The sequence below is a fragment of the Notolepis coatsorum genome (assembly GCF_963971535.1).
Source record: "Notolepis coatsorum genome assembly, contig: SUPER_13_unloc_1, whole genome shotgun sequence".
NCBI classification, from domain to species: domain Eukaryota; kingdom Metazoa; phylum Chordata; class Actinopteri; order Aulopiformes; family Paralepididae; genus Notolepis; species Notolepis coatsorum.
This window is the reverse complement of record NW_028174869.1, coordinates 884,280-906,195: the sequence shown is the minus strand read 5'-3', so window position 1 is coordinate 906,195 and position 21,916 is coordinate 884,280. Positions and strand designations below refer to the sequence as shown.

The 21,916-nt window shown below is 44.6% G+C and overlaps 1 protein-coding gene across 1 annotated transcript in view; it reads left to right on the top strand.

Annotated features, from left to right (window-relative positions):
• The window catches only part of LOC311239734 (hepatic leukemia factor-like), a gene marked incomplete at its 3' end in the record, with an annotated part of 38,067 nt that extends 16,569 nt beyond the window's left edge, over nucleotides 1-21,498 (top strand). The window contains exons 2-4 of the mRNA XM_084338431.1: nucleotides 14,514-14,794; nucleotides 21,024-21,189; nucleotides 21,494-21,498. Coding sequence (XP_084194557.1) covers nucleotides 14,514-14,794; nucleotides 21,024-21,189; nucleotides 21,494-21,498 — 452 coding nt within the window. The remainder of the gene's footprint in view (nucleotides 1-14,513; nucleotides 14,795-21,023; nucleotides 21,190-21,493) is intronic.
• Nucleotides 21,499-21,916: the final 418 nt, after the last annotated feature.

The following is a 21,916-nucleotide window of genomic DNA, read 5'->3' as shown; positions in this document are numbered from 1 at the left end:
AAATGATGTAGGCATTCTACTATTAGAAATACTGTAGTTTTGGGAGTATTGACGGCACCATCTCTTGGGGGCGTGCCGAGAGGCTGCCAGCTGTTTGTTGGGAGCATAGATATATATAGAACACTAGATAGCTTGCCCGCGCTGCCGGCCAATGGAGAGCGACGTCACTGAACCGCCGCCATCTTGCTCCAGTTAGCCTTGAGTGAGAGTGAGTGAGCTGCACAGACAAAAATACTCATAACTCGCTGAAATATTGACGGATTTACAAACGGTTTGGTTTATTACAAGCATTATTAACGTGGCTATGATTCAAGCGGTTTCTAAAAAAAATACATCTTTAAAACACTTTTTTTTTTATAAGTATGCAGCATCATAACTACATCTTTGATGTTTATAGCAAACCAACCCGTTTGTAAATCCGTCAATATTTCAGCGAGTTATGAGTATTTTTGTCTGTGCAGCTCACTCACTCTCACTCAAGGCTAACTGGAGCAAGATGGCGGCGGTTCAGTGACGCTGGTGACTCCGCCTTAAGCTATCTAGTGTTCTATAGATATCTATGGTTGGGAGTACCTCAAAAAGGGTTTGAGGTACCCAAAAAGCACATTCAGGAAAACCTGGCATTTCCTCTCAAGGAATGAATCACAAAAAAGTGCCGTTATGGATGTTACATTTTTGCGTTATGGATGTTACACGTCGGAAAAAAACACTATCAAAAATGTGTGTTGTTAAGTCCGATTATGACCCCTTTGTTTGATTTAAATCAGAAGTATTTTATGACTCCTTGTTTGATTAAAATCCAACATATTTCCAGACACAACTTTTTCACACATTGTTGGTCTATCTAGGCAGAGCAGTGTCCACGTTAGCCTACTGCCAATCGGCTGCTGTCGGCCATCTCCCCCTCGCGTCTGCTCAGCCTACATGTGTATTTGTTATTGTTTTGCCGAGTATCGTGACAAGAAACCCACCCCAAAAAACACAGAAACCCCAAATGAAACCAAACAGAAAGTGAAGAGAGTAAATTAGTATTATTCCAGGGACGACATTTCAAGACAGGCCCCAGGAATGAAGGATGCAGTGACCATAAGAGAAGGAGTCAAGCAGAGGGTTCAGAAACGCCACATGTCCCTTATGGAAGCTTACCGCTGCACGTCCAACCAAAGAGGACAAGTCCTGGGTCAGTTTTGATCAGATTCGTGAATACCTCAATTAGAGCTGCCGCGATTACCGCATTACCGCGGTATCGCTGTTACATCACGGCCACCGCAGAGTAGGCTGAATACCGCGTCACCGCTGTTTTTTATAATAATTTTTTTTAAATAAGTTGGGCTTGCGGCTCTGCAGATATACCCTACTCATCTATCGAGGTTCCAAGCGACCCTATTGGGTACCAGAAAAGTCACGTGAAACATTGCAGACCACTGATTGGTCAGAAGAGAGACGCGTCACACGTTGTAGCGTCATGCAGTGTGTTACCACCAATCGGCAAGCACGTATTATGTTTTTACTTCCTGAATGTCAGATCATCACAACACGGCTAATAACGTTAGCTTTAACTCTCCGCCGGAGTGGACTACGATCGCTCCTAAGGAGTACTAAACGAGACATAATGATTTTACTGTCTGCAACGAATGTTATAATAAAAGCCCTTCGTTCTATACATTTGTCTGATTGAAAACTTTATTAACAGACCGCAGAATGGGACAACTCAGCACGCTCTGAGCAAAGAAAGGAACTGAGATATGAATAGAGTATTGCTTGCCTTGCTATTGTCCGGTAAATACGCTGATGTTATTGAACGTATAACTATATAATGTTAATGCCACAAAACGAATGCCTTTATTATAAAGTAGTAACTTTATAGTAATAATAATAAGAAAGGGTCGGGGGGGTTAGGGGTAACCAGCCCTGCCCGCGACACCGAGTGAACTGCGCACGACCAGAGGGTAAACTTCGAATCCGTGTTTCACTTTCAATAACTAATGCGTGCTTGCCGAATCCCAAACAATATTCATGCTGCAAAGTCATCCTCTAAAAATAGACATTTAGACTAGAGGCAGGCTATATGCTATAAAGAGTAGACTACTACTAAAAAAAAAATGCATTAAAACTTTTTTTTTAAATTTTTTGTGTGCATGCGGTAATAACCGCGGCGGTAGGAAATATTTTGCAAATTTGTGCGGTAAGGAAATAATCAATACCGCGGCAGCTCTAACCTCAATCCTCACATGGATAACAGAGGGAGATACCATTTCTCTGAACCAGTCCAGGCAGAGTGAATTGGACTTGATTTTTTATAACTTTCTTTTTCATGGTGAGGTTGACATTTTCATGGAATTGCTCCAAAACTCATTTTCTAATTTAACCGATATTAATATTGCTGTTCTCTGTATAGAAAACACTTTTTTTATGTTAATCAAATAAAGAGCTATTTTCCAAAAACTTTTTGTAATTTATTTTCAGAAGTGACTGATATTTTGAAACTATTTAAGACAAAAAAAAAAGATTTTTTATTTTTTGTGATTTTTGTGATGTCACAGTATGATGTCATAATAGAACATTCTAGAGCATTTGTGATGTCACAGTATGATGTCATAATAGAACATTCTAGAACATTTGTGATGTCACAGTATGATGTCATAATAGAACATTCTAGAACATTTGTGATGTCACAGTATGATGTCATAATAGAACATTCTAGAGCATTTGTGATGTCACAGTATGATGTCATAATAGAACATTCTAGAACATTTGTGATGTCACAGTATGATGTCATAATAGAACATTCTAGAGCATTTGTGATGTCACAGTATGATGTCATAATCGAACATTCTAGAACATTTGTGTTCTATATATTCAACAATTCTCTCAGCATTTCCTGGCATTTTTTCAGACTACAACATGAATCCAGACTGGTTTGACCCTCATGTGACATGTGAGTAAAGCCCTATTTTTGATAGTGTTTTTTGTCTATTTCAGACGTGTAACATCCATAACGCAAAAATGTAACATCCATAACAGCACTTTTTTGTGATTCATTTCTTGAGAGGAAATGCCAGGTTTTCCTGAATGTGCTTTTTGGGTACCTCAAAGCCTTCCCTACAAAGTGATAGTAAACATGTTATTCTTTGAAAAAGATATTCACAGAGTTTTCATCATGTGTTCAGTGAGTCCGAAAAGCTTGTCAATTTCCATAACATCCATAACGCTGTGTATTTTGTCACCTATCTGAAAATCCAAAAGGTCAAAACATTTCTTACTGCAGGCTCATCTTTATCTCTAAGTGTAACTAAAATGTGTAAATTATACTTCCAATTCAAATCGATGCCTTGTCAATGTTAAGTTAAGTTTCCAATGTTCTCTCTGAATGTAACATCCATAATGCTGGAGAGATCAGAGATCAGTCTGTATTAAGATGGTGCAGAGAAATCAGTCTGTATTAAGATGGTGCAGCAGAGAGATCAGTCTGTATTAAGATGGTGCAGCAGAGATCAGTCTGTATTAAGATGGTGCAGCAGAGAGATCAGTCTGTATTAAGATGGTGCAGCAGAGAGATCAGTCTGTATTAAGATGGTGCAGCAGAGAGATCAGTCTGTATTAAGATGGTGCAGCAGAGATCAGTCTGTATTAAGATGGTGCAGCAGAGAGATCAGTCTGTATTAAGATGGTGCAGCAGAGAGATCAGTCTGTATTAAGATGGTGCAGCAGATATCAGTCTGTATTAAGATGGTGCAGCAGAGAGATCAGTCTGTATTAAGATGGTGCAGCAGAGATCAGTCTGTATTAAGATGGTGCAGCAGAGATCAGTCTGTATTAAGATGGTGCAGCAGAGAGATCAGTCTGTATTAAGATGATGCAGAGAGATCAGTCTGTATTAAGATGGTGCAGAGAGATCAGTCTGTATTAAGATGGTGCAGAGAGATCAGTCTGTATTAAGATGGTGCAGAGAGATCAGTCTGTATTAAGATGGTGCAGCAGAGATCAGTCTGTATTAAGATGGTGCAGCAGAGAGATCAGTCTGTATTAAGATGGTGCAGCAGAGAGATCAGTCTGTATTAAGATGGTGCAGTCCCTGCTGACTTAAAGGTGGCAGCAGTCACCCCAATCCTAAAAAAACCCGGTCTGGACCCCGATAACCTCAACAACTTCCGCCCCATCTCAAACCTCCCCTTCCTCAGCAAGGTCCTCGAGCGCGCAGTAGCCGCCCAGCTACAGAGTCACATGGCCTACCATGACCTGTTTGAACCACTCCAGTCTGGGTTCAGGGCTAAACACAGCACCGAGACCGCCCTGATCAAGGTGACAAATGACCTCCTCATGGCTGCTGATGCTGGCAACATCAACATCCTCATCCTCCTGGACCTCTCAGCTGCCTTCGACACCATCTCACACTCAATCCTCCTAGACCGCCTGGAAAGTGTCCTTGGCATCACTGGTACCCCCTTGTCCTGGTTCACATCCTACCTCACCAACAGGTGGCAGTATGTTTCCCTCGGGGGCTCCAGGTCAGCTCCAGCACTTGTCAAACAGGGTGTTCCCCAGGGTTCGGTGCTAGGTCCGCTCCTTTTTATGATTTACCTCCTCCCACTCGGTGACATCATAAGGAAACACGGCCTCCACTTCCACTTCTATGCAGACGACACACAGCTCTACCTCCACACCAAACCCTCGGCCCCCCTTCCTCCCCCCTCCCTCACTGCCTGCCTCCAGGACATAAAAATATGGATGACCACCAATTTCCTCCAACTCAATAGTAAGAAAACCGAACTCATAGTTGTAGCCTCCCCAGCCCTCCTCCAAAAGATCGACCACCTTGTTCTCTCCGTGGATGGCTACTCCATCTGCCCCTCCACAGAGGTAAGGAACCTGGGCGTCATACTGGACTCCACCCTCTCATTTCACCCTCACGTCAAGTCTGTCACCAGATCCGCCTTCTTCCACCTCCGAACCATCTCCCGCCTCCGCCCCTCACTCTCCGACACCTCAGCGGAAACACTCATTCACGCCTTCATCACTTCCCGCCTCGACTACTGTAACGGAGTCCTTCTTGGTGCCTCCAAGAAGGTTCTGGATCGTTTACAGTACGTCCAAAACTCTGCTGCGAGGGTCCTCACGCGCACCAAACCCTGGCAGCACATCACCCCCACCCTGCAAAAACTCCACTGGCTCCCCATCAACTATCGAATCCCCTACAAGATCCTCCTCCTCACCTACAAATCCCTGCACGGGTTGGCCCCTTCCTACCTGACCAACCTACTCCACCCCTACACTCCAGCACGAGGCCTCCGATCCTCCAACTCCGACCTCCTCACCATCCCCCGCACCAGGCGTTCCACACTGGGAGACCGAGCTTTCGCTGCAGCAGCCCCCAGACTGTGGAACTCCCTCTCCCCCCTCATCCGAGGCTCTGACACCATCAACCTCTTCAAAACCAAGCTAAAAACCCACCTGTTTACACTTGCCTTCACGCAACACGGCCCCGCTCCCAAGTAGCCCACCCCTGACTCTTTTTAAGCCACAGATTCCGTTGTTTTGTTTTGTTTTGTTGTTTGTTTGTTTGTTAATTTTAACCACTTCATCCAATTGGACAGAACTTGCCTCCTTTTTTTATTTATTTTTATCTCTTATCTTATTTGTTTTTCTTGTTGTTACTATACACAGATCTTTTATGTATTTTATTATATATATTTTTTCAATTTTATTACTTACTTTTATTTTTTTTCCATCCTTTCCTTGTACAGTGTCCTTGAGTCTGAGAAAGGCGCTTCTCTCTTAAAATTCAATCTATTATTATTATTATTATTATTATTATTATCAGTCTGTATTAAGATGGTGCAGCAGAGATCAGTCTGTATTAAGATGGTGCAGAGAGATCAGTCTGTATTAAGATGGTGCAGAGAGATCAGTCTGTATTAAGATGGTGCAGCAGAGATCAGTCTGTATTAAGATGGTGCAGAGAGATCAGTCTGTATTAAGATGGTGCAGAGAGATCAGTCTGTATTAAGATGGTGCAGCAGAGATCAGTCTGTATTAAGATGGTGCAGCAGAGAGATCAGTCTGTATTAAGATGGTGCAGCAGAGAGATCAGTCTGTATTAAGATGGTGCAGCAGAGATCAGTCTGTATTAAGATGGTGCAGCAGAGATCAGTCTGTATTAAGATGGTGCAGCAGAGATCAGTCTGTATTAAGATGGTGCAGAGAGATCAGTCTGTATTAAGATGGTGCAGCAGAGATCAGTCTGTATTAAGATGGTGCAGCAGAGATCAGTCTGTATTAAGATGGTGCAGCAGAGAGATCAGTCTGTATTAAGATGGTGCAGAGAGATCAGTCTGTATTAAGATGGTGCAGCAGAGATCAGTCTGTATTAAGATGGTGCAGCAGAGATCAGTCTGTATTAAGATGGTGCAGCAGAGATCAGTCTGTATTAAGATGGTGCAGCAGATAGAGCTGCCGCGGTATTGCTGTTTTCCTTACCGCACAAATTTGCTAAATATTTCCTACCGCTGCGGTATTACCGCACGCACACAAAAAATAAAAAATAAAAAGTTTGAATGCATTTTTTTTAGTAGTAGTCTACTCTTTATAGCATATAGCCTGCCTCTAGTCTAAATGTCTATCTTTAGAGGATGACTTTGCAGCATGAATATTGTTTGGGATTCGGCAAGCACGCATTAGTTATTGAAAGTGAAACACGGATTCGAAGTTTACCCTCTGGTCGTGCGCAGTTCACTCGGTGTCGCGGGCAGGGCTGGTTACCCCCCCCGACCCTTTCTTATTATTATTACTATAAAGTTACTACTTTATAATAAAGGCATTCGTTTTGTGGCATTAACATTATATAGTTATACGTTCAATAACATCACTGAGCGTATTTACCGGACGATAGCAAGGCAAGCAATACTCTATTCATATCTCAGTTCCTTTCTTTGCTCAGAGCGTGCTGAGTTGTCCCATTCTGCGGTCTGTTAATAAAGTTTTCAATCAGACAAGTGTATAGAACGAAGGGCTTTTATTATAACATTCGTTGCAGACAGTAAAATCATTATGTCTCGTTTAGTACTCCTGAAGAGCGATGGTAGTCCACTCCGGCGGAGAGTTAAAGCTAACGTTATTAGCTGTTGTGATGAACTGACATTCAGGACGTAAAAAACGTGTGACGCGTCTCTCTTCTGACCAATCAGTGGTCTGCAATGTTTCACGTGACTTTTCTGGTACCCAATAGGGTCGCTTGGAACCTCGATAGAGAAGTAGGGTATATCTGCAGAGCCGCAAGCCCAACGAGAGGAGGGTAATTTTTTATTATTATTATAAAAAACAGCGGTGACGCGGTATTCAGCCTACTCTGCGGTGGCCGTGATGTAACAGCGATACCGCGGTAATCGCGGCAGCTCTAGCAGCAGAGATCAGTCTGTATTAAGATGGTGCAGATAGATCAGTCTGTATTAAGATGGTGCAGCAGAGATCAGTCTGTATTAAGATGGTGCAGCAGAGATCAGTCTGTATTAAGATGGTGCAGCAGAGATCAGTCTGTATTAAGATGGTGCAGGAGAGATCAGTCTGTATTAAGATGGTGCAGCAGAGATCAGTCTGTATTAAGATGGTGCAGCAGAGAGATCAGTCTGTATTAAGATGGTGCAGCAGAGAGATCAGTCTGTATTAAGATGGTGCAGCAGAGATCAGTCTGTATTAAGATGGTGCAGCAGAGAGATCAGTCTGTATTAAGATGGTGCAGCAGAGATCAGTCTGTATTAAGATGGTGCAGGAGATTAACCCCTGAATGTTTGCAGTTGTTATGGCTTGCTACTATTGGAGTGAAAAGCATAGCTCACGACCGCAAGAAAACGTTTAAATATATTGTATTGTCCTCGGTCCGATGCATAAGAGGTTAAGTAGGTTGAATCAACTTAATAGGAGCGATGTCAACTTGATGTTTCAGATTCTCTCCTATTTAGTCAACATTATACTTTATTGCATTTTCAGCAGCAGGGCCGGCCCTAGACTGTTCAGGACCTTCACCCGGGGGGGCTCTAGAATGAACTCATCTTTTCAAATTCAAATCTATTGAATCTCTCTAGACTATAATTCAGGACCTTCATTCAGGGCTTTTAGACGTGTGGGTACAATGGTCACATAATATGCAACCTTTTTTGAGGGTTCATATTTGACTCGGTGGGGGGGAGAAAGGTGATGCCCGTGATGTACGACAAATGTTTCTATACGAGCTCCCGGAGAGGTTTCAGATGAAGATGATAACTGATGAAGAGCCACAATGGTAGGTTTACTTTACCTGGAGTGTAATCAAATATTCACATGAGATTTGTTAACTTGCATTTAACTATGCTATTGCTAGCTAGCTAGTTAGCCCAACGTGGCTAGTGCTGCCTCTGATTGTACTAACGGAGCAGAGAGAGGGAGAGAGATATGCTTTCTTGTGCAGAGCCATGGTCCAGTGCTGAATGCAGTCTGAAGAAAGGAGATTTGAATGGCGTGTTGTTTTGTTTCATCTTATTGCCCAATAGGCCTCTCGCATGGGGGACGTATGTCCGGCTCTCGTCTGTGCTGTAGCTCTCGCTAAATGGACTATTAACAGATCACTCCTAGCTTCATCTGTAGCTCTCGCTAAATGGACTATTAACAGATCACTCCTAGCTTCATCTGTAGCTCTCGCTAAATGACTGGACTATTAACGGATCACTTCTAGCTTCATCTGTAGCTCTAGCTAAATGACTGGACTATTAACGGATCACTTCTAGCTTCATCTGTAGCTCTAGCTAAATGACTGGACTATTAACGGATCACTCCTAGCTTCATCTGTAGCTCTCGCTAAATGACTGGACTATTAACAGATCACTCCTAGCTTCATCTGTAGCTCTAGCTAAATGACTGGACCTCTCGCTAAATGACTGGACTATTAACGGATCACTCCTAGCTTCATCTGTAGCTCTAGCTAAATGACTGGACTATTAACGGATCACTCCTAGCTCCATCAAAACTAATATGGTCTGTTTAACGGGCAGGCCACGGGTCTGTTTAACGGGCAGGCCACGGGTCTGTTTAACGGGCAGGCCTCAGGTCTGTTTAACGGGCAGGCCACGGGTCTGTTTAACGGGCAGGCCTCAGGTCTGTTTAACGGGCAGGCCTCAGTTCCGAGAGTAGGTTGAAACTATTTCCTGGCGGTACCGGGGGCGAGGTAATAGTCGTGTTCCTGGTTAGTTTATTTCTCCTTTTATCCTTGACGGTGGTCTTTGGTCTAGCTCCTTGCTTGTGCCAAGGACCGTCTTTTGGGTGGTGCTGTACTGTAGCTACTAGCCCAGGCCAGGTCTCAACCATGGTATCGTTGGCTGTATTTGTAGTAGCTTCATAAATAGTCAATGAGTCTCTCATCTTGTTGGATTTGGTGCAGGGTAGAAACCCGAGCCTCCAGCTCTACAATCATCATACTCATCTTCAAGCAGTTAGTACATTCTGTGGGAGAGCCGAGTCCCGGCATCTTCCCTTATTTCCTGTCTTTTCAGGTTAGGCTAAACTGAAGCTAAGCTAGGTACTTAGCTGGTGGTGGTGGTGGTGATGATGATGGTGGTGGTGGTGATGATGGTGGTGATGGTGGTGGTGATGGTGGGTCACCTCAACCGGGGTATCCGTCGCTCTCTCCTAAGCATTGCTCTGGAGCGGTCCGTTGCTCTATTACTCACACGAATGGTCAGTTACATTTGAAGACCAGTCTGGAGCCACACTGAGAGGACAATGTTATGAAAGTAAAATAGTAAAAACAACAGAATACGCGTTTGGAATTATATACTCATGATTACCTGACTCTTTGTTTTTAAATGCTGTAGTTTAACCTCTTAACTGGGGCCCCCAAAAGTGGCAATTTTTAAACTTGAACTTGAGGACTGCATACCTTTTTTGCAAACCAAAATACTATACTTTATACTTATAGCACATCATTAAGCCTGGTCTCTTTTGAAAGATGACATTCTGAAGTTTCCGATACAATAAAGAAAATTCACTTTTAGTGTTAACACATTGTGTGCTATGTTATCGCTTGGATGCCAGCACGTTAATCAATGGGAGGACGAGCATATTTGCGAGCGATTAAACTATATCTTAAATTATGGCTATGGGTCTAATACACCCGTCGCTTATCAATGACTTGCTTGCAGTCAACATGTACGAAACGGATTGTTTTTTCATCAGTACATTTCCGTTTTATACCGTTTTGAATACGAGTATAGTTTGAGATTTCTAGAAAGAAAAAAAGATTCCGCGATAATAGCCATTTACTGGAATACACAAAACTCGTCATTTTCCGGCTGATTTATGAATAGTTTTCAAATAAACGCTAGATTATCGAGTATTTGTGTTCTTATGCACGATACAAAAGCGGGCTGAAAAATAATTAATTCGTGCCGCGCTCAGCGCCTAACGCCACACACACACACACGTTGTGAACGCTGTGAAAAAAAAACTCTGATTAACCCAAAACTGGTAACATAGAGTCCTTACCTCAGATCAGATGTTCTGCAAAAATATGAATCCAATTCCTGATCGCCATTCCAAATATTGATCGCGTTTATTGATCCAACGTTATACTCCGAAACAGATAATCGACGCTGCTTCCAGTCCCCTCAATGAATGCACTAGTATCAGGTTGCATGCCCCAGAAGTAAAATGTGGACCGGAGTTCTTTTTTCTGATGCAAGTCCCATCGACTCCAATCCAATGATGTGCAATACCATCCGGGAGACGATAGGGGGCGGTATTTGCCCTTTTCGAGCTCAGAGCCATTCCCAATGATAACGTCAGGCTCGATGGATAAAAAATGTATGGATATCGCTAATAAAAGAAATAACGATTAAATTACGAGAACTCGTTATTGGCAACCAACGCATGGCGAGTTAGGACGAGAAATCTCGTTGTTGGCAACCAAAGTGTTAATGAAATAGAGTAACATAGGTCTGAACTTGAGTTGTAGAAAACTTGCTACTCAAGTTTTTCTGTAGTAGTTAGTTAGTAGTCCAGAAGTAGGGGCGGCTAAGTGGCGCAGTGGGGAGAAAAAGTTGATCAAAAAAAAAAGTAGTCCAGTAGTAATATTTCCCCAAAAATTGGATAGGCTGAAAAAACACCCTGGGTCCATAGCCTGAACCGTTCAGAAATTAGTGATTAGGAGTGATTTTGGTAAAAAGTGAGAAGAAAAAGGCTGCAGAAAACTATTCCCTCATTGACTCCAATGCATTCCGCGGAAATATCTCTCCCTGTCACCTAGATCCCTGATTCGCTCATTCCCACGTGGGGTACTATTGGAAAGCCACACACTCATTCGTTACAACCCTGTCCAATAGTTTTCGAGATCGCCAAATGATTGACAGGCTCAGCAGTCGGGAGTGGTATTTGAAAAAATATAACGTCTGCCATCTACTTCGGTGCACGCCTCACATATCGGCATGTAACTCGAGAACCGCTGAACGGATTTTGTCAATAGACAATCGACAGGCAGCAAATAGGGCTTTAATTCGATATATATATATTGTATAAAAAAATATGCACACCCGAGCCGCTAGAGGTCGCTAAAGTGGCGTGTCGCGCCGGGGGGCAAATGGTCCTCAAGAGGGCCCGTATACGGGCCGTTGCGTGGTAAGAGGTTTTAAAATGTTGGCGGTGAATGCCACGATAACCATTTGGAATGGCGATAAGGAATTGGATTAATCTTTTTGCAGAACATCTGATCTGAGGTAAGGACTATGTTACCAGTTTTGGGTTAATCAGAGTTTTTTTTTCACAGCATTCACAACGTGTGTGTGTGTGGCGTTAGGCGCTGAGCGCGGCACGAATTAATTATTTTTCAGCCCGCTTTTGTATCGTGCATAAGAACACAAATACTCGATAATCTAGCGTTTATTTGAAAACGATTCATAAATCAGCCAAGAGAGCAGGGGAGGAAATTAGGCCACTTTACTGGCCAAATGCTAGTATTTTTTACGTTTGGCTGGTAAAAAAAATCAGATACCCGCCAGTTGGCTGGTAAGCCAAAAAGTTAGTTTCCTCCCCTGCTGGCGAGTATACAAAAAAATAAAACATTCTGCAATCACTGCACTGGCAAACGGTGCGCGTCTTCTGAGTGTTCGCTTTAGTTGACAGTGCCACGAGAGCACTGCACAAGACCACCCGCGGACATATAATGTTTAATAAACGTTTGCGCAGTACTGGCCAACCCGCGGACATATAATAATAAAAGTCCCGCGGTACTAGGCTAGCCATCAGGAGCACTCGCAAACAGATAACAGTAAACACAGCAGAAGATGGAAAACAGACAGACTGACCAACGGGGAACTGCATCCAACCCTAGTACAACCCTCGAGTATAAGTTACTAAGGACACATTTAAATCACAGAGGTGTAATGTTAGTCTACTGGAACTGTATACAGTGGTTAGCTTCTAGTTAGCGTTTTAGCTATAGCTGCTTGCTAGCTAACGTTAGCCCCGTGTGCTCAAAGCAGCCAGCTAGGTGTATCTGTTATGACTATAATGTTTCCAAAAAAGCACCGGACTACGACGTAAGGTTAGACATTTTATTTCATGCTCAAAAGCCCCTGGCTTGCACATCGCAGTCACGAAAGGGGCTAGCTCAACCAGTGCACTGTGCACAACAGCACACCAACCCAACTGACGTTACCACAACACTTGACGGTACTTCACAGCACTGTCGTAAGACCACCGTGCTGTCTTAAAGGCACAGTGTGCCTACCCAGATGCATACACAACATTGACGCGGCTTGACATACAAAGAAGTAATTATCACAATTAGCGATTTTTTTTGTCTGGTAAAAAATCTGTTTGGCTGGTAAAAAAAATCAGATACTCGCCAGTTGGCTGGTAAGCCAAAAAGTTAGTTTCCTCCCCTGCAAGAGAGATACTTGACTTACTTGACTTAATCCTCTTTACCCCGTTGGGGGGCATAGGGCGACGGGGCGTCCACCAGAGCTCTCCATCTCACTCTCTTCAGGTCCTTTGCTTCTTGCCAGCTCACTCGATGTTCTTAGGTCTTGGAGTGTGGAACGTCTCCAGGTGTTTCTCGGCCTACCGGCTTTCCTCTTACCCTGCTGGTTGAAGTCCAATGCCTGTCTAGTGAATGATGTTGTTGGAGTCCTTCCTAAGGGTATGATGCCCTATCCAGCTCCACTCTCTCCTTTTGATGGTGGTAGCTATGCTGTCCTGGTTGGTTATCCTCCACAGCTCTTCATTTGTGGTTTTGATGGTGGTAGCTATGCTGCCCTGGTTGGTTATCCTCCACAGCTCTTCATGTGTGGTTTTGATGGTGGTAGCTATGCTGCCCTGGTTGGTTATCCTCCACAGCTCTTCATGTGTGGTGTTGATGGTGGTAGCTATGCTGCCCTGGTTGGTTATCCTCCACAGCTCTTCATGTGTGGTGTTGATGGTGGTAGCTATGCTGCCCTGGTTGGTTATCCTCCACAGCTCTTCATGTGTGGTGTTGATGGTGGTAGCTATGCTGCCCTGGTTGGTTATCCTCCACAGCTCTTCATGTGTGGTTTTGATGGTGGTAGCTATTCTGTCCTGGTTGGTTATCCTCCACAGCTCTTCATGTGTGGTTTTGATGGTGGTAGCTATGCTGTCCTGGTTGGTTATCCTCCACAGCTCTTCATGTGTGGTTTTGATGGTGGTAGCTATGCTGTCCTGGTTGGTTATCCTCCACAGCTCTTCATTTGTGGTTTTGATGGTGGTAGCTATGCTGTCCTGGTTGGTTATCCTCCACAGCTCTTCATGTGTGGTTTTGATGGTGGTAGCTATGCTGTCCTGGTTGGTTATCCTCCACAGCTCTTCATGTGTGGTTTTGATGGTGGTAGCTATGCTGCCCTGGTTGGTTATCCTCCACAGCTCTTCATGTGTAGTTTTGATGGGCCACCACTGCTTGAGGATGTAACGAGAGATACAAATGTTGATAATTATGCAAGTTTGCAAAATATGACTTTACCTCTCAGCCCAAAGGCAGTATAAAGGACAAGATTACTGGTAAACGGTGCTCCCTCGTGGCGCACCGCATAGTGCCTTGCACACCTACGCGGCTGTCCCCGGTTCGCCTCCCGCTCCCGGGGGATATTTTGTCGCATGTCTTCCCCACTCTTCTCCCGTTCACCCTCTCCTCTGTCGGTCATGTCTGACCAGGGAAAAAAAGCTGGAAAAATGCAAAAATAAACCTTAAAGAAAAAAAAAGATTACTGGTAAACACCAGCTTTATTTTGGTCAAAATGACAAAATGATTAGATACAATGCTTCAACACTTGGTCTTCAGGAAGCGAGGTCATCTTTCTTCCTGTGAAAGTTTTAACCCGACAAAGACCTGGTGTGGAAACGGTGCATCTAATTATGGGATGTTGGAAGCGATGTGTGGCGTCTTCTCCTCTATTCACAAGCCTGGTATTTGCCCCCGATATCCCATCACTGGCATCAGTGATACCCTAATCAATAATCAATACGCCTCCCATCCTTTCCAGACAAAGACAAGCCGCAGGAATCGGACGAGGAGTCGTCCCCGGCGGGCGGGGCCGGGGCTCCGGGTGGGGCGGTCGTGGCGGCGGGCGTGGCCCCAGGCTCCGGCCCCCTGCGTGCCGGCTCCCAGTCTGCCTTCCTGGGCCCCCTGCTGTGGGAGCGGACCCTGCCCTGCGACGGGGGAGGCCTGTTTCAGCTGCAGTACATGGACCTGGAGGAGTTCCTGCTGGAGAACGGGATGGGGATGCACAACGCAGGCTCGGCCAGCGCTCAGGTCCCCTCCCAGGTAACCACCAGCCGAGCCCTTCAGCCTGGCACCTAGAGCCCTTCAGCCTGGCACCTAGAGCTCCTCAGCCTGGCACCTAGAGCCCCTCAGCCTGGCACCTAGAGCCCCTCAGCCTGGCACCTAGAGCCCCTCAGCCTGGCACCTAGAGCCCCTCAGCCTGGCACCTAGAGCCCCTCAGCCTGGCAGCTAGAGCCCTTCAGCCTGGCACCTAGAGCCCTTCAGTCTGGCAGGATAGAGCCCCTCAGCCTGGCACCTAGAGCCCCTCAGCCTGGCACCTAGAGCCCCTCAGCCTGGCACCTAGAGCCCCTCAGCCTGGCACCTAGAGCCCCTCAGCCTGGCACCTAGAGCCCCTCAGCCTGGCACCTAGAGCCCCTCAGCCTGGCAGGATAGAGCCCCTCAGCCTGGCAGGATAGAGCCCTTCAACCTGGCAGGATAGAGCCCTTCAACCTGGCAGCTAGAGCCCTTCAACCTGGCAGATAGAGCCCTTCAACCTGGCAGCTAGAGCCCTTCAACCTGGCAGATAGAGCCCCTCAACCTGGCAGATAGAGCCCTTCAACCTGGCAGATAGAGCCCTTCAACCTGGCAGCTAGAGCCCTTCAACCTGGCAGATAGAGCCCCTCAACCTGGCAGATAGAGCCCTTCAACCTGGCAGATAGAGCCCTTCAACCTGGCAGGATAGAGCCCTTCAACCTGGCAGCTAGAGCCCTTCAACCTGGCAGCTAGAGCCCCTCAACCTGGCAGGATAGAGCCCTTCAACCTGGCAGATAGAGCCCTTCAACCTGGCAGATAGAGCCCTTCAACCTGGCAGATAGAGCCCTTCAACCTGGCAGCTAGAGCCCTTCAACCTGGCAGGATAGAGCCCTTCAACCTGGCAGATAGAGCCCTTCAACCTGGCAGATAGAGCCCTTCAACCTGGCAGCTAGAGCCCTTCAACCTGGCAGCTAGAGCCCTTCAACCTGGCAGCTAGAGCCCTTCAACCTGGCAGGATAGAGCCCTTCAACCTGGCAGATAGAGCCCTTCAACCTGGCAGGATAGAGCCCTTCAACCTGGCAGGATAGAGCCCTTCAACCTGGCAGATAGAGCCCTTCAACCTGGCAGATAGAGCCCTTCAACCTGGCAGATAGAGCCCTTCAACCTGGCAGATAGAGCCCTTCAACCTGGCAGGATAGAGCCCTTCAACCTGGCAGATATAGCCCTTCAACCTGGCAGATAGAGCCCTTCATCCTGGCAGATAGAGCCCTTCAGCCTGGCAGATAGAGCCCTGGGTTTGAACCCCCTGCCAGGCGCAGGACGTGTAGTAACCCTAACCCAAGCACCCTCTCCTGCCAGCTGTTGGTTCCAACCTCCATGTGTTTATAATATCTTTCCCATGTTAAGCCAATTGAACAGCCTGACCCTGACAGAGGTTAACCTCTGACCCTAACCCTGACCCTGACCGAGGTCTGTGTGTCGATACAGAAGTCTTGTCGAGAGAGATCGCCTTCATGGCGGCTGGGTGGCGCAGCGGACATTATTGCGCTCGTCACCAACGCAAGAGGCACCGGTATCGAATCCGGCTGTCGGCGTTGCCTCCGGCTTGGGCCGGCCGTCATACTGACTCAATTGGCAGAGTACAGCGGGAGGGGAGTCGATGGGTGGTAATCTGGACGTTGTAAACAGCGACTCCTACAGGTCGGTTGGGGGACGCCTGCACTGCAGAGACAGGAGATGGCGGGGGCAGTGTGAGCCTCCCACACGTTACACCTCGCCACAGAGTCCACGCTGGCAGGTGAAAAGATGTGACTGGCTGCATCCACATGTATCGGAGGGGACATGTGATGCAAGGCTTCTATCCTCCCTACAACCGGCCAGTGGGGGGCACATGCGAGCAACGATCAGGACAGGGGAGGGAGAATTGGCACGAGAGGTAAATAGGGATGGGAGAAAAATCACAGAAAAAGGAGGAGAAAAAGTAGATACAAAAAAAAAAGAGAGAGATCGCCTTCCAGGTGATAGATTCCTGACTCGTCGTCGTTCCCTTACAGGCGACGATGGCTTTATCATAGTGCTGCGTTCCAGACGTGTCGGGAAGTTGGAAATTCCGACTTCCTGTTGGGAAACATGCAATGAAAGGACCCTTGAAGTCTGAGAGTCGCATGATTGCACATGGACTAGATTCTCAACATCAACACACCTGTGAGGTCACTACGTTTAACACCAGCCTCTCACTGGTCCACGCTTCAGGCTGTAAGGTCGTGACCCCGACCTCCCAACTGGGAATTTCCAACTTCCGACTTCAAATGGAACACAACGTAACCGTCTTCTTAGCAACACGGACGCGGGTGGCTTTGTATTTACACACTGTGTGACTCTGTGTCTAGAAAGGGCTTTATTAGCCTTTGAAGTCTACATTTTTTATTGAAAATGCCTGGCCCCTTGTTAATTTGCCTCTATAAATATCTTTGTTATAAAAAGAGCGAGCTAGCAAAGCAGTTTGTGCATTTGATGCATTATTTATTGGGTTTAGTAATATCCACACAGACATGCTGCCTCAAAGCTCTGCAGCTAGAACTAGACTGCAACAAGGGGGCTTCTCTTCTGCTCTACTCTATTCTATTCTGTTCTACTCTACTCTACTCTATTCTGTTCTACTCTATTCTACTCTGTCCTACTCTACTCTATTCTACTCTGTCCTACTCTACTCTATTCTACTCTGTTCTATTCTGTCCTACTCTACTCTATTCTACTCTATTCTACTCTGTTCTATTCTATTCTACTCTATTCTACTATATTCTGTTCTACTCTACTCTATTCTGTTCTACTCTATTCTATTCTGTCATACTCTACTCTATTCTACTCTGTTCTCCTCTGCTCTACTCTATTCTGTTCTACTCTACTCTACTCTGTTCTACTCTGTTCTACTCTACTCTACTCTACTCTACTCTACTCTGTTCTACTCTACTCTGTTCTACTCTGTTCTACTCTACTCTACTCTGTTCTACTCTACTCTGTTCTACTCTGTTCTACTCTACTCTGTTCTACTCTACTCTACTCTATTCTTTTCTACTCTATTCTACTCTCTTCTGTTCTACTCTATTCTACTCTGTTATCCTCTGCTCTACTCTACTCTATTCTGTTCTACTCTGTCCTACTCTATTCTACTCCTCTGTTCTACTCTATTCTACTCTGTTATCCTCTGCTCTACTCTACTCTATTCTGTTCTACTCTGTCCTACTCTATTCTACTCTGTCCTACTCTATTCTACTCTGTTCTACTCTGTTCTACTCTATTCTACTCTATTCTGTTCTACTCTATTCTCCTCTGCTCTACTCTACTCTACTCTATTCTACTCTGTTCTACTCTATTCTACTCTGTTCTCTTCTGCTCTACTCTACTCTGTTCTACTCTGTTCTACTCTACTCTGTTCTACTTTACTCTACTCTGTTCTACTCTACTCTGTTCTACTCTATTCTGTTCTACTCTATTCTACTCTGTTCTACTCTACTCTATTCTACTCTGTTCTCCTCTGCTCTACTCTACTCTATTCTGTTCTACTATATTCTACTCTGTTCTCCTCTGCTCTACTCTGTTCTATTCTACTCTGTTCTACTCTGTTCTACTCTATTCTGTTCTACTCTGTTCTACTCTGTTCTCCTCTGCTCTACTCTGTTATACTCTGTTCTACTCTATTCTGTTCTACGCTGTTCTACTCTATTCTACTCTGTTCTACTCTGTTCTACTCTATTCTACTCTACTCTGTTCTACTCTATTCTACTCTATTCTACTCTATTCTACTCTATTCTACTCTATTCTACGCTATTCTACTCTATTCTACTCTGTTCTACTCTATTCTACTATATTCTACTCTTTTCTACTCTGTTCTACTCTATTCTACTCTGTTCTACTCTGTTCTACTCTGTTCTACTCTACTATGTTCTACTCTACTCTGTTCTACTCTGTTCTACTCTATTCTACTCTATTCTACTCTGTTCTACTCTGTTCTACTCTGTTCTACTCTGTTCTACTCTATTCTACTCTATTCTACTCTACTCTGTTCTACTCTGTTCTACTCTATTCTATTCTATTATGTTCTATTCTACTCTACTCTACTCTATTCTACTCTATTCTACTCTATTCTACTCTGTTCTACTCTGTTCTACTCTATTCTACTCTATTCTACTCTGTTCTACTCTGTTCTACTCTGTTCTACTCTATTCTACTCTGTTCTACTCTACTCTGTTCTACTCTACTCTGTTCTACTCTATTCTACTCTGTTCTACTCTATTATGTTCTACTCTGTTCTGCTCTACTCTATTCTACTCTACTCTACTCTACTCTGTTCTACTCTACTCTGTTCTACTCTATTCTACTCTATTCTACTCTGTTCTACTCTATTCTACTCTATTCTACTCTACTCTGTTCTACTCTATTCTACTCTATTCTACTCTGTCCTACTCTATTCTACTCTATTCTACTCTATTCTACTCTGTTCTATTCTACTCTGTTCTACTCTGTTCTACTCTATTCTCCTCTGCTCTACTCTACTCTGTGCTACTCTATTCTGTTCTACTCTATTCTACTCTGTCCTACTCTATTCTACTCTGTTCTCATCTGCTCTACTCTGTTCTACTCTATTCTACTCTATTCTACTCTGTTCTACTCTACTCTGTTCTACTCTATTCTACTATATTCTACCCTGTTCTACTCTGTTCTACTCTATTCTACTCTGTTCTACTCTATTCTACTCTACTCTATTCTACTCTATTCTACTCTATTCTACTCTATTCTACTCTGTTCTACTCTATTCTACTCTATTCTACTCTGTTCTACTCTGTTCTACTCTATTCTATTCTACTCTGTTCTACTCTACTCTGTTCTACTCTACTCTGTTCTACTCTATTCTACTCTATTCTACTCTGTTCTACTCGGTTCTACTCGGTTCTACTCTATTCTACTCTGTTCTACTCTGTTCTACTATATTCTACTCTGTTCTACTCTGTTCTACTCTATTCTACTCTGTTCTACTCTATTCTACCCTATTCTACTCTGTTCTACTCTGTTCTACTCTATTCTACTCTGTTCTACTCTATTCTACTCTACTCTGTTCTACTCTGTTCTACTCTATTCTATTCTACTATGTTCTATTCTACTCTACTCTACTCTACTCTGTTCTACTCTGTTCTACTCTGTTCTACTATGTTCTACTCTACTCTGTTCTCCTCCGTTCTACTCTATTCTACTCCGTTCTACTCTATTCTGTTCTACTCTACTCTACTCTGTTCTACTCTATTCTACTCTGTTCTACTCTGTTCTACTCTATTCTACTCTATTCTACTCTGTTCTACTCTATTCTACTCTGTTCTACTCTACTCTGTTCTACTCTATTCTACTCTATTCTACTCTATTCTACTCTGTCCTACTCTATTCTACTCTATTCTACTCTGTCCTACTCTATTCTATTCTGTTCTATTCTATTCTACTCTATTCTACTCTATTCTACTCTATTATTTTCTACTCTGTTCTATTCTGTCCTACTCTATTCTACTCTGTCCTACTCTATTCTACTCTATTCTACTCTGTTCTATTCTATTCTACTCTGTTCTATTCTATTCTTCTCTGTTCTATTCTGTCCTCTATTCTACTCTGTCCTACTCTATTCTACTCTATTCTACTCTGCTCTACTCTATTCTACTATGTCATACTCTATTCTACTCTATTCTACTCTGTCATACTCTATTCTACTCTGTCCTACTCTGTCCTACTCTATTCTACTCTGTCCTACTCTATTCTACTCTGTTCTATTCTATTCTACTCTATTCTACTCTGTTCTATTCTGTCCTACTCTACTCTACTCTGTCCGACTCTGTCCTACTCTATTCTACTATGTCCTACTCTATTCTACTCTATTCTACTCTGTTCTATTCTATTCTACTCTATTCTACTCTGTTATATTCTGTCCTACTCTACTCTACTCTGTTCTACTCTATTCTACTCTGTCCTACTCTATTCTACTCTGTTCTACTCTGTTCTACTCTATTCTACTCTGTTCTACTCTGGTCTACTCTATTCTTGATTCTATCATTCTACTGTTCTACTCTACTCTATTCTACTCTGTTCTACTATATTCTATTCTATTTTGTTCTGTTCTACTAAACTGGATTCTGGTCTGTTTTACTCTATTCTACTCTATTTTATTCTGTTCTACTCATCTGTATTCTGCTCTACTCTATTCTATTCTACTCGCCTCCAGAGCTCCCAGTCGGCGATCCCCAGCCAGAGCTCGCAGTGCCCCCCGTCATCTCCTTCTCCCTGCTCCTCCTCTTCCTCCTCCATCTCCTCCTCGTCCTCCTCTTCCTCGCTGATCGGACTGGAGACTGTGAAGCCGCAGCAGCAAGGCATGCTGGGAGGCCCTGAGGGTGAGTGGTGGAGAGAGAAAGAGAGAGAGAGAGCGAGGGGGGGAGAGAGGCCCTGAGGGCCTACAGGGGGGTGTGTCTTCACCAGGGAGGAGGTGTGTCTTCACCAGGGAGGGGTCAGTGAGGTGTGTCTTCACCAGGGAGGTGTGTCTTCACCAGGGAGGGGGTGTGTCTTCACCAGGGAGGAGGTGTGTCTTCACCAGGGAGGGGTCAGTGAGGTGTGTCTTCACCAGGGAGGGGTCAGTGAGGTGTGTCTTCACCAGGGAGTTGAATTTGTCACGCTTTTAATCTCCTGCGCGATCCCCAGCATGATCTGTGATCTTGATTGTTCGTCCGAATGATATACAGCGAGTCTCTTTAACAGTTCCATGTGGGAGACTTCCATCCTGGCTACAGCCACCTCCAGGCGGTTTACGTCTTTCCAAATTATTCTTATACAAAACCAGATCCAGATGGCGATCGATCCCATTCCGATCAGCATGAATGCAAAGATATACAAATCCTCTACGTCCTCAATCTCAAGAGGAAAGAGGCAGATCGAATTCCACTTTCCCCAGCTGTCGATAGAAAAACCTGATTGGAATGTTTCATTTGGGCATAGCGGATCAGCCGCGTTCTGCTTCCTTGAAGAAAAGATGTGATCGATCGCTGCAAATGACCAGCTTACTAGATCCATATTGTAGTTTGAGTAGGGAGTTGAATCCGTTGAAGAAGGTAGAGTCCACACGTC